The sequence below is a fragment of the Drosophila elegans genome, unplaced genomic scaffold (assembly GCF_018152505.1).
Source record: "Drosophila elegans isolate 14027-0461.03 unplaced genomic scaffold, ASM1815250v1 contig_183, whole genome shotgun sequence".
Classification (NCBI taxonomy): Eukaryota; Metazoa; Arthropoda; class Insecta; order Diptera; family Drosophilidae; genus Drosophila; species Drosophila elegans.
The window spans coordinates 782,255-795,556 of NW_024545550.1; the positions used below are offsets into that span (position 1 = coordinate 782,255).

General features: G+C 41.1%; 2 protein-coding genes across 9 annotated transcripts; one reads left to right on the plus strand and one right to left on the minus strand.

The window, feature by feature from the left end:
* Positions 1–3,443: 3,443 nt before the first annotated feature.
* Positions 3,444–11,473, plus strand: LOC108134608 (histidine decarboxylase). Of its 8 annotated transcripts, none has more exons than XM_041707526.1 (9): positions 3,444–3,500; positions 4,864–5,096; positions 5,890–6,468; positions 6,972–7,081; positions 7,263–7,316; positions 8,014–8,707; positions 9,222–9,367; positions 9,422–9,653; positions 10,149–11,473. In XM_041707526.1, the coding sequence occupies exons 2-9, from the start codon at positions 5,069–5,071 to the stop codon at positions 10,895–10,897; spliced, it is 2,592 nt and encodes an 863-aa protein (XP_041563460.1). In that variant the 5' UTR covers positions 3,444–3,500; positions 4,864–5,068; the 3' UTR covers positions 10,898–11,473. The 8 variants fall into 8 exon arrangements, with proteins under 8 accessions (XP_041563460.1, XP_041563465.1, XP_041563466.1 ...); XM_041707531.1 differs by having other exon boundaries at positions 9,428–9,653; XM_041707532.1 differs by having other exon boundaries at positions 9,422–9,666; positions 10,149–10,260.
* A 291-nt stretch (positions 11,474–11,764) lies between these two features.
* On the minus strand, positions 11,765–13,143 carry LOC108134609. The gene is made up of 5 exons (XM_017254983.2): positions 12,875–13,143; positions 12,679–12,823; positions 12,493–12,618; positions 12,288–12,437; positions 11,765–12,232 (listed from the first exon to the last, which is right to left on the minus strand). Exons 1-5 carry the CDS (start codon positions 13,000–13,002, stop codon positions 11,915–11,917), a joined length of 867 nt encoding a protein of 288 aa, XP_017110472.1. The 5' UTR covers positions 13,003–13,143; the 3' UTR covers positions 11,765–11,914.
* Between the last annotated feature and the right edge of the window lie 159 nt (positions 13,144–13,302).

The window sequence follows — 13,302 nt, forward strand, 5'->3', positions numbered from 1 at the left end:
TTTTGGTTTTGCTTATTTGGCTTCAAGTTTTAATGAATCGCATTGAATTAAATGACATTAAACATAAGAAACAGAAGATCTTAAGCATTCGTTGTGTATGTTCAAAATAATAAACCACCAGGTCTTCTTAGATATGTAAATGTATTATGATGGTATGTGCCCATAAAATATATATATAAAGTGGTTATTTAAGAAATTATGTATTTCTAAAAAATAGCATGGCTAAAGCTATAAATTATAATTATAAAACAATAGTACCCCTTATATGAACTAACCTCTGATGGTGCTTGGCATGTTATCCAGGTTCTCGGATCTCATCAATGGATATGGACTTTCATTCACACACTCAGATCGATCGGATCAATGTCAAGGCTTTGAACTCTTCACTCGACCAGATCATGATCATGATCGTTACATGCGCGAATTAGTTCGAGTCGCAGAGGTGGATCAAACGGTTTTCAAACGGTCAAATTAGCCGGCGAAGGTGATGATGAAGGTGTTGAGGTGTTGAGGTGTTGAGGTGGAACGGATCGGGACTGGAAGTGATCCGATGAGAGAGAGCCCAGAATCCGAGTGGACTGGACTGGACGTGGGGACAAACGATTGCACACTAAATGGGCAGAGACCGAGTCGAAGACCCGTTGCATCCGATGATCATGATCAGCATCGCGGTCATCATCATGAGGCTCCTCTTCATCGGCGGCGGAATCATCATCCTCTGGCGGGAACCTGTGTGCGGAGGCGAGCGGAATAGCAAGCGAGGCCCGAAAAGATACAGAAGCAGAAGCAGAAGTAGAAGCAGAAGCAGAAGCTCAGCCGAGAAAGGAGAAAGGAGCTGCCAGAAGTTCCCACCTCAGCACACGCGCTCACCAACACACCTGCAAGAGGGGGCGCTCACCACAAATTCCTGCTAATTAAATGCGTGATCACTGCCCAAAAATATCCACGCAGCAACCGAAAAGCTACAGTCCCGCCTACCTATGTCAGATTTTTGTCAATCAGCTCAGCATTACATTAAATTTGCCTTCTTATAAATTTTGATGAAATGTACAATGTAAAAAATTACAGCAAAAATTGGTGACCTCAACGTTTTCTTAATCTTGAAATGTGACTTATACCTACTCTTTTGGGCTCATAACTTGAACACAACTAAGTTCTGGTACAAAACAGGACTCATGATATCCTAGCTAATATATCCTAGATGACATAAATACAATGATTGGTGACCACGATATGTTTTATTAATTTGCATTAAAAAAATATTACTATACATTGTCAGTTTTATTTATGTTCAGCTAAGGCAACTATTTTATTGGGTAGTTTAACGGATCTTTTATGTGCTGCAAACAGCATTTGTAGTTCCTTAGATTTTATAAATAAAGTAATACCTTTAAAAGTATATTGGTTGTATTCTCTTTTAATATAAATGTATTTCATTTGTCATTTGTTAGCTTATTAATTTAGAGAGAATCTTAAGTTAGCATGTGAAAATAAACTACATAACAAATCTATTCAGATTGCTTAATATTTCATCGATTTATAAGTTTGAGCAATGGAAGTTGGCCTGTATCGACTGGTAACAGATACACAAGGCAGCGGAGTCATGCGTGCATTTCATCAGAGATGGGATGTGATGCCATGTCCGAGAGTCCGACTCTTACTCCGATACTCATAGTGCTCGAAAGAGTCAGGGACCCGAAACCCGTGACGTTGTATCTGTGGTTGTGCTACAAGTATCTGTGTATCTTTGGGGCCCGTCATCGGATCACAGCCCGCTCAGTTGCACCTTTAATCGCTGAGCAAACAGGAAGACTTCTACGGCAAACACACACATACACACAAGCGCTGCGGAGAGCGAGCGAGCGGGGGAAAACAGGTTGAGAAGTACCGCTAAGCGGAGGCCCCAACTCTCCGAGGTCAACGAACGTTCTTAGAGCTCAAGAATGAAGGAATCAAAACACACCAAAAAACCCAGAGAGGGAGAAAGAAAGAGAGAGCGGAAGAGAGAGCGGAAGAGAGAGCAAAGAAAGCACAAAGAGAGAGAAAGCCAGGCGATCGTTTTAAGAGCGCAACAAGTAAACTAAAGAGGCTTATATGCAAACAAAGAGAAAAGATGAATGTGTTTTTGTATGCACATGCACTTTTGAAACAAATTTATCTGTTGCTTACAGCTAAATAAAAGCTTACAAAAAATTTATTTTTAGATGCAGATTTAAAAAGAAAACAATATAAAAGAAAGTGCGGAACAAAAGCCGCTTTGTAACTGTCTGTCTCATGAGCAAAAGAAACCGAAATTCTTATTCTTATTGCTCAATATTTGGTAATACACTCAACACTCACGGATACAGATATAGATACCACTACAGATACAGATACATTCGACGTGCAAAAGCCATTCAATGTAGCGGTATTTTGTCAAAATTTTCAGAGTCTCGAGACGAGTACAAAGCTCATTGACCTCTCTCTCTCTTTCTTCTCTCTTCAGTCTTCTGCCCCATTCCCTTGTAACAAGTGTGTAATGAGCAGGGAGTGGGGGGCCTGATTTGCTTTTTTGATATTTTTTGGGCCGGGCTTTAAACTAACATAAGTTTCAAGCATTTTCGGTTTTTATGTCTTCCTGTACGTATCTTGGTTTTCGTCGTTTTCCCTGGGGAACTGCGATTTTATCGGGCCAGATGGGGTATTTATTTAACAGTAAGCCCACAAGCGAATTAGTTGGGATATAAGGGAGGTATTTGGATGACAGCCTGTTGATCTCGTTTGCCTCGCTGTTCTGCGATTGGTCACTGACTTTCCCTACCAAAGGACACTTCCTGCCATTGGCTGTTCCTTCCCACTCCTCCCTCTCTTTCTTACTCTCTCACTGCTTCGCACTGCTTCGTATTTGAAATCCTTTTATTTCACGACTGCCTGTTGCTGCTTAATGTACTCTTTCTCATTGAAAATGAGTATCTGATGAATGAACTTAAATGACATTCTTTAAAATATGTTTCATAAAAATTTCTAATGTGACAACAAAACATTGGTATTTAAAATTGTTATTTTAACAAAATCAAAGTTCTATTCAATTCAAATAAAAAAAAAATAATTTTTAAATTTTGATTTATGTTTCCTTGGCCAATTTGTTAAATATTATAGATATATAAAAACATATTTAATATAAATAACATCAAAGATTCAGTTGTATGCATGTCGTTCAAATTAATCCAAACTAAACAAATTTTTATTTATTTCAAAATAAAATTCTTACGGAAGTGTATTTTAAGATTTAAAGCTACACCCACAATATTCTCTAAGCTTATTGTTGTCGTCACTCATATTAGAAAAATAGCCATCCTGCTGTTTAATGGCATTTTCATTTGGCCCAATGTCCTTTGTTTTTGCAACAGTTTCCGGGTATAAATAGGTCCTGTTTGACTTCAATTCCATTCAGTTCGACTTTGATTCGAGTCCTGTGCGTGGCCAATTTAAGTTGGTAGTGATTGTGCGTGTCTAGTGTGGTTAGTTTAGTTAAATTATTATAAAATCTAATTAAAGTTAACAACATTTACTTGGTAAAGAAATTTCTTGATTGCAGCAGTTTCAATACATATTAAACATTTAACTGCTAAATATATAGATGCTGTAATATTTAATAATAATATATTTAACTTGTGATTATATTTTATATTTTTGATAATTAGAAGCAAATGCTAAACTGGTTTATAAGTTTCTTACCCTAATTATTTGCTGTTCTTTGTGAGAAGCAACAATGTTGCCGTTCTACGAATATCAACATTATTGTTATATGGGACATATTTAATTTGATTTTCCGACAATTTCATGGCTGAGTTTTAAGTTCATAATGTCTTGTTCTCAATTTGAAGCTTCAGTTCCATTCAGTTCCACTTTGAATCGAGTCCTGCGCGTAGTAAAGTTAATTTTATTTGATTGTGCAGTTATACAAAAAATTGTAGTCCAGAAATTACTAACAAAAAACTATTTAAAGTTTAAAAATTGTATTCCATAAAAAAAGTAAAGAACATTCTAAAACCCATCTGGAATTTGATTTGGTAATGTGAATTTGATGTCAAAATGTTTATAAATTCCCTTTCCTAATAATCTACATATCTATATATAGCAACAATGTTGAGGTTCTGCGACTATCAACATTTTTTTTTTTTGAAATGGCAAACATTTAATTTGATTTCCCGACAAATTTCATGGATGAGTTTAAGTTCATGTTTCCTTCGTTCTTAATGCATGACAAAATGCAGTTGGAAAATTGATACACCCGTACGGTACGACCGCACGCGCTGCAGATTGAACGATATAGCTAATTTGAGGTATTTAAAATATAGTCGAGCTATGCGAGTCAGCAAGCATAAACAATTAAGGGGGCGCTTTCCAATTTAAACGGAATTTTGTAGGGGATCAGCTGCGATCCGAGTGCAACCCCCCTTTCCATGCCCCTCATGTCGTGTTTGCCGTGGGGGATGGTCAATTAGGGAGCTTCATGTTGCGACAACTTGTCGACACATCCCTTGCCAAATCGGATTTATTTCGGAGCGAACACTCTAATTGGTTCCGGCCGGGTCTATAAAAGCAGGGTGCGATCTCAAAAGCCCTAGTTATAGAACAAATATTATCGCTGCCGTAATTAGGTGATTTATCGTGTGCGAACCCTTCCAGTTTACCGTCGTCGTCCACTCTTGTGTTTTTACAGCTGGCACCGTTCCTCAGCGCATTTCCAAGCGCTTTTCTTTCATTTTCATTTTCATTTTCATTTCCAGCCATCACCATCACCAGAAGCCCCACAACATCGGAAGTGCACAAGTTTCCATTTCATTATATTGTTCTCCGTTGTTTTCTGTTTTTCACCAGCGGTCAGACGGTTGACGTTCCCATTTGGCATTTCAATTTGGCACAAGTCCCCAAAAAATGGAGCTGGCCTAGCGAGAAGTCCAACAGGATTAGGCCAAACTCATTGCGAAACGAGACGCTTGCAGATAAGTTCTTAACCCCCGAATTGCGTGCGACAATTGCAGAGTATTTACGTCAGCAAGGGTTAAAGCGAGGCGATTGCAGCATGGACTTCAAGGAATACCGCCAAAGGGGTGAGTACTGGCCAAATCAGGGTCATAAAATGCACAGCGGCAGACGCATGTGTGTAAATACCGGATGGAAATCCAGTCCAACGGGGCGTATATTTGATTGGCCTAAAGCGGATTTGCCCCGGCCGTTTGTCTTCGTTTGGTGGCCCGTAATTGATTTCGCAGACAATCCTAGCTAACCAGTATCATATTTCCAAATCAATGTTTATTGGTTTTTTTTTCCAGCCTATATTGACAATTTGGTTTAGTGAGAAATGGTCCTAATTATTTCGTACTTATTGCTTTAAAAAAAGTATTCAAATGTATTAAATCGTTATGCGGATTTATTTTAACAGTCGTAATTATTTGTGCTGAACATTTTTTAAAGCTTAAAATGAATATTTCAATTTAGATTGTACGTAAAAATATTCCAATTTAATGTGGCAAAAAATAAATATAATTTAAAATTAAAAAAATAAAATTAAAGTTGTAACATTACTAAAGTGATTTTTTTTGCGCAACATCTATTTTTAGTTTATATAATGAAATAATGCATTTAAAAACAGAGACGAATGTTCTACTGAATAATATTTTATATTTTTATTATTTAATAAATCACTTAAACGAATCCACTGCTATATTTAAATATTCCCTATACATATGTATAGAAGTGATTTGTTATATGTTTGTATACAATAACTTTGGTTGTTGAATCGTTTTTACAAAAATCTAAAAAGGTTAAAGGCTTAAAAGAAAATAAATAAATAGCGTAACAATTCCATTTGGTGTGATGAAATCATTTTTTTTTTTATTGTAGGCAAAGAGATGGTAGACTACATAGCGGACTATCTAGAGAACATAAGGGAACGCCGCGTCTTTCCGGACGTAAGTCCCGGCTATATGCGACAATTGCTGCCGGAATCGGCTCCGATCGAAGGTGAACCATGGCCGAAGATCTTCGCGGATGTGGAGCGGATCGTGATGCCCGGCATAACGCACTGGCAGTCGCCGCACATGCACGCCTACTTTCCAGCCCTCAACTCGATGCCCTCGCTGCTGGGCGACATGTTGGCGGATGCGATCAACTGCCTGGGATTCACCTGGGCCAGTTCGCCGGCCTGCACCGAACTGGAGATCATAGTCATGAACTGGCTGGGCAAGATGATCGGCCTGCCGGATGCCTTCCTCCACCTGAGTTCCCAGAGTCAGGGCGGCGGAGTGCTGCAGACGACGGCAAGTGAGGCCACTCTCGTCTGCCTGCTGGCCGGACGCACTCGAGCGATCCAGCGATTCCATGAGCGACATCCGGGCTACCAGGATGCGGAGATTAACGCCCGACTGGTGGCCTACTGCTCGGACCAGGCGCACTCCAGTGTGGAAAAGGCAGCACTTATTGGTGGGTTTTACTTAAATGTTTCAAGAATTCTTTACAATCTTATCTTAAATTGAACAAGCTATATAGACAAGCTCTTCCTTTTATCTATATAGTTCTAAGACCTTTTAAATTGCTATAAGCCAATGTATGTGGAGAAAAGGTTTCTGCATTTTCGAAGTCTTATTTCTTCATTTTTTCCATAATGAAAAATGTTAATCGTGGGATAACAAGCTACTTATCTTGAAGCTAGATACATTTTCTTTAGTTTGAGAAGAAATATATCTAATGTCTGAATGGCAAGCAAAATAAAGTTCTGTAAGAGTTACTGGATTATTGATAAAAAAAAAAGCTGAAATTGAAAATGAACCATTGACAATTGGGTTTTCTTATTTTTAACGAAGTTAGGATATTTGTGATGCAATTTGAAACCCAAATATCTAATGGTCGGCTCACTCGACCAAAGCTGGTTTTATTTTTTAAGCCGCTTACGGTTTAAGCCACACTCCCGCTCCTTTTTTCCGCAGGACTCGTCAGGATGCGGTACATCGAGGCGGATGAGGACCTGGCGATGCGCGGCAAGCTGTTGCGCGAGGCCATCGAGGATGACATTAAGCAGGGCCTGGTTCCCTTCTGGGTGAGTCTGTCAGTCTGTCAAAATTAATTGGCCCGCCTTTCGCAGCCAGCTGATTCCTGATTACTGATTCCTGCTTCCTGGTTCCTGATTTCCGACTGGAGACCCCAGACTCGCGAATCCCACTGGAGCCAATTAATACATGCCACCACTAAAGTGTCCTGCGGTCGTTCTCTTTTTCTAGGTTTGCGCCACGCTCGGCACCACCGGCAGCTGCAGCTTCGACAACCTGGAGGAGGTGGGTGTTTAGGGAATAATTACAAGAACAATAGGTATCCAGAGACCAAAAAAAAAATTGGATTGGAAACTGACGCGAATATTTTAATGATTTTCTCAACCGTTTTATAATTTGCATAAGTAGACTTAGAATCAAAATTAAATGTTGTATTTTTTTTCTATTCAAAATAGCGGAAACTAAATTACAAATTTTGGTAAAAAAAATTAACTTAAAATGGTATAATCATTCCTACTAATAACTCCAGTAATTATTTGAAAACATTTATAAAAGAAACAACATATGTACCACTTTCAAATTTAGGATTTATAAAATTATAAAATCATTAAGATTTTTAACAAAGATTTATTTAATATCTTCGGGTTAAATAGGTGAAAATAATTAAATAGTATACTAGTGTATAATAAAAACAAAAAATACTTATGGATTAACAAAATAGTATTAACCTATTTTGAAAAATATTTTTAACCTGATTTAAAAACTATTTTTAAATTTGGTGTATCAACATACTGTTGAATTTTTATACTTTAAACTTGCCTTGACTAAAGTCTTTATAAGTCAAGCATTTAAATTTGTATTTCTTAAGCTAACGAAATTTTAACTGCACGTTTTAAATTTCAAAAGTGCTTCGTCGTTTTCTTACATTTTTAGATTATTTGTAATCGGATTAATTAACTATTAAACTGAAATCTTTCACCAGATCGGCTTGGTGTGCTCGGAGCACCACCTGTGGCTCCACGTGGACGCCGCGTACGCCGGCAGCGCGTTCATCTGCCCGGAGTTCCGCACCTGGCTGCGCGGCATCGAGCGGGCGGACTCGATGGCCTTCAATCCGTCCAAGTGGCTGATGGTGCACTTTGATGCCACCGCGTTGTGGGTGCGCGACAGCACCGCCGTCCATCGGACCTTCAATGTGGAACCGCTGTATCTGCAGCACGAGAATTCCGGGGTGGCGGTGGACTTTATGCACTGGCAGATACCGCTGAGTCGTCGGTTCCGTGCGCTGAAGGTGTGGTTTGTCCTGCGGTCGTACGGGATCAAAGGACTGCAGCGCCACATTCGCGAGGGCGTGCGTCTGGCCCAGAAGTTCGAGGCCCTCGTGCTGGCCGATCACCGGTTCGAGCTGCCTGCCAAGCGGCATCTGGGTCTGGTGGTCTTCCGGATCCGAGGCGACAACGAGATCACCGAGAAGCTGCTGAAGAGGCTCAACCACCGCGGCAACCTGCACTGCATTCCTTCATCGCTGAAGGGACAGTATGTCATCCGGTTCACCATCACGTCGACGCACACGACCCTGGACGATATAGTGAAGGACTGGATGGAGATACGGCAGGTGACCTCCATGGTGCTGGAGGAAATGAATATCACCATCTCGAACCGCGTCTATCTCAAGGGTAAACGCAAGTCCTACCGCCTCCAGTAGTCACCGCTTCCGTTTCCGTTTTCGTTCCCGTTCATGTTCCAGTTTCCTATTCCGTTCCTGTTTATATATCCGTTTCCGTTCCTGTTCCTGTACATGTTTTCAGTTTGTTAACGCACCTCGATCCACCCGATATTGTTGGTTTTGGCTAAGCTAATATACGGTTGTGCTTTGTATATATTTTTGAGTTTTTATCATAGATGTACTTATATTTGCTTAAAAATATATTCAGTTTTAAAAGATCTTAAGTATTATGAAGTGATGGGAACAGACAAAAAACTAAAACATATTTTATGTTGGATTTTTTTAACAAAAAGTTATTTAAATAATTGAAGTTCATTTTGTAAATAGAGTTTGGACATTTTGTTAAACTTTGGTTTAACTAAGAAGCTTAAGTGCTTTAATATTTTGGAGTAACTCAATTACTTTATCATTGTCTGTTGAAATCTATGGGATGAGCCCATTTAATATTATCTATTACCCTGCAGAAACCAAGGAGAAAAGCGAAGCGTTCGGCTCGAGTCTGCTGCTCTCGAACTCTCCGCTGTCGCCCAAGGTGGTCAATGGCTCCTTTGCGGCCATATTCGATGCGGACGAGTTTCTGGCCAAGACCTACGCGGGTGTCCGGATAGCGGTGAGTCAATGTGGGTCAGCTTGGCAGCCAGAACTTGGACTTACGATCTTCCAGCACCAGGAATCGCCATCGATGCGACGACGTGTCAGGGGCATCCTCATGTCAGGCAAGCAGTTCTCGCTGGACTCGCACATGGACGTGGTGGTTCAGACGACCCTGGACGCGGGCAGCGGTGAATCTCGGACCGGCACCACCACCAATTCCTACGGCCGCACCACCTCCACGGGCCAAACGAACACCGAGAGGCAAGTGAGCATCCAGGAGGATAACGAGGAGTCGCCGGAAGGTATGAAGCCCAGGTAGTGTAGTCGGCCATTTAGACATATCGCCAGTGCTAGTTTGTATTTGAAAAAAAAAACTTCGGACTGCTCAGATCAGTGATGTCTGTTTGGATACTTTTTGGGTGCACCCAATACCTATTGTCCTTATCAGTAGAAAAATTATTATCATTTTACAATCACAAAAATAACTTTAAAAAATTTTAAAATTAATTTTATATTTTATATTGGAGACATTTTTTTTAAACTAATTGAAAAAATATAAAATTGTCATTAATATGAATAAAGGGTATTTTTATCCAAAAAGCTTAAATCACTTTTTAAGGCTATAGCCTATAAAGTCAGCACGTTTTCGAACATTTAACAGTTTTTACTATAAAAAACTTCTTCTTTTTTTTCAATTAAGTGTAATTTTATTATAAGCTTTTATTATAAACTGACATCACTGGTCAAGATTTTAGAAACCCCCCTAATCCTTTTAGTAATTTATTTTCAATTTCTAGAAACTGAGTTGCTGTCACTGTGCAGGACCAGTAATATACCCACACCCGACCACGACCACGACCACGACCATGCCCACTCCCTGTCCACTCCCAGTCGCAGTTGCAGCTCCACACCCCACTCGCACCCGCATTCGCCCTCCCCTCACCACTCCCCGCCTGCCAACCAATTTCGACCCATTACCTTGTGTGGGTTGTCCAGCCAATGCCCGCACTCCCCTCTTCCCTTTCCTGCGCCCCTGCCCCTGCCCAATCGCGATGTCACCGTGTCCGTGGATAGCCTCCTGACCCCCGTCACCACCTGCAACGTGTACCATGGCAAGCGGTTTCTGGAGCCCCTCGAGAGTCTCGCCCAGAGCAGTGCTTCCTTCAGCAGCAGCATCTGCCGCCTGCCCACGCCCCTTGCCACGCCCCTTGCCACGCCCCTGGCAACGCCCATTTTGGAGACGCCCGAGGATCCGGACTGGCCGGCCAAGACCTTCAGCCAACTGTTGCTGGAACGCTACTCCTCGCAGTCCCAATCCCTCGGAAATTCGTCGACGGAGAGCAGCAGTCTCAGTGGCGGTGCCACGCCCACACCCACGCCACTGAGCAGCCTCGATGATCTGGTGACCCCACTGCTGCAGTCCTTCGCCTCCCCCTCCTCGCTACCGATGCTCTCCGCCCATGGAATCGGGGAGGGGCAGCGGGAAAAGGATAACGACTCGGATGCAACCGTTTGCTCGGCCACCTCGTCGATGGAATCACTTTAGTCCTAGATCAACACCCTACGAACACGAATTCTTCAGTTTCATTTTTTTAGGAACCGGACTATTTAAACATGTCTACATTTTTTTTTGGGAAAAATCATCTAAAAGACGAGTCAAGAGCAATATATATTTTAAAGGTCATGTTTTATTAAATATATGTGTGGTGGACTCCTCTCTTAGGCCATGATTTATTAAATTTAAGTCGTATTGTTTTTCCGGTCTAGGCAGTTTCACCTTAGAGACTGTAGTTTACACATCTAATTTAATTTTGTATTGGAATTAAAAAATGTAATTTACATTTTGAAGGTAAAGGCTTAGTTCGTCTAAATATTTACATTTGATCTTAATCCCCCTTTTTTAAATGAAAGGTGTAACCAATTTATGTTTTTTCCATCTTTTCTGAACTAGTTATATATATTTTTCATGAAAAATATTACATTTATTTTTTAAATCACCAACCAAAAATTCTAGCTACAATCTAAAGAATTCTTAAATTCCCTACGACATCTCAGCTTAATTGTACATATATATGTGAGTGTGATTGGGGAGAGGGACAAGTCATCCAACGCTGCTGTGCAATCAATCAATAATGCAAGCAATCGAAGTTTCAATGCTGAGCCGTTCGTTATATACATAATTTGCATGCCTATATCTATATCCTATTGTAAGATAACTGATTAGCGGTCAACTAGTTTTGATGTCAGTCAGCAGACATCAGGATTAGGTAACCAGAAAACTCCACTACTAATCGGCTTACATATATCTATGTTTAATCAATGTAAAAGTGATTAAAGTTTCAAGGTTCCAGTTAAACTTAAACGAACTAGTTTTTACTTAGGATGGGGGTCCAAAGGATCTAAGAAAATTCAATCAAGATCAAAAGGTTTTATAAGCTATTTCAGGGTTCCCGCACATATTTTCTACATAGTCTGTATAAGTGAACATTGAAGTCAGCTTGCTTTCGATTTGGACGACCTCCCTTCGTAACTTCTACTGCCCGAGAAATAAAGCTTAATTGCCTCAGAAGAAAACAATGCTTTGTTCATCGGGCGATAGGACTTCGTCGGGAGAATTCTCACTGTCCTCCGCATTCGGGTCAGCTTCGGTGGTAAGGTCTTCATCTGGCCGCTGGGTCGGCTGAAACCAGGTGCCATATAGTGGTGCCACCGTGGTGGTGGAGTTTCCCGAGGCGATCCGGTAGACGATCTGTACATAGAATGTCAGCAGGAAGATGATGATGAAGTCGTGGAAGAGGATGAGCGAGGCGAGTAGGTGATCGTTGAGTCGCATTTCGGCAAAGCGTCCTCCGTTTATGGTCTGGGTATGGTACATCACAAACTGGGGGCAAAGGAGTGTCAAGGCAAGGGTCACCAAGAAGATACCCTCCCCTTACCAAAAGCACAATGACGCTGATGAAGATCTGGAAGACCACAAATGAGTACGGCATTGCTATCAAAATGTGCATCATGATAAAGAAGATGGTGACAATCAGGAAAATAAAGGCCAGCACAAACAGTATCACAACGTCCAGGGTGAAATCGTGCTAGCAAAAAAGAGATTTTAAGACGAATTGTTAGCGAAAGTAGAAGAATCCTTACCGGCATAATGGATCCCAGCAACACGAAGAGAAGAACCAGTAGCACGCAGATGAAGAACCACATTATAAGATCTGGCCACAGAGTTCGGGCCACCAGCGCAAATAAACCAATTATCACGAACTCCACCTAGGCGATGGCATCGAAATGGTAGATCAGGAAACATATGAGTATCTGCAGGATACTCACTATCAGCACTGTGATCAGCCAGTTGAGACCTATGATAAAGCGGATGCGCTCGAAGAATATGAACAGGGTGACCATCACCATGGCCAGTGCAAAGAAGATCACGCTAATCCAGTAGAACTCTATGAAGACTAGGCTTATGTCCGAACTGAAAGGACAGGGGGTTACACTTAGTCCCAACAGCATCCTACCAACTCACATCAGACTGACCAAGAGCCACTGCACGAGGGCCAGGATCATCCAGGCTATGGTCACCATGTAGACGACGCAGGCGAACTTTCGGCGGGCCCGCCTGTACGCCCGCATTCTAAGGCGACGTTCCTCCATGGCGGTGTGGGCGTGGCCCCAGCTGAGTGTCAGGAAAAGGTAAGGAATACAGGAACAAACCAGGAACTACGTTTAAACTTAACGATGTTGACAAAGCCGCTCTGACATGATGTGTGCTTAACTGATTTACTTAGGAATTAAAGACCTCAATCTAAAGACTCTTGTCTTAAAACTACATAGCGACGTGAATAACAAATAACAAATTCCAAAACAGTTTTTAACCAGATTAAAAGCCTTTTAATGAAAACTTAGTACTTAAATATGAAAATTTTCCCGATTAAGGTGCAAATCACAAAAATT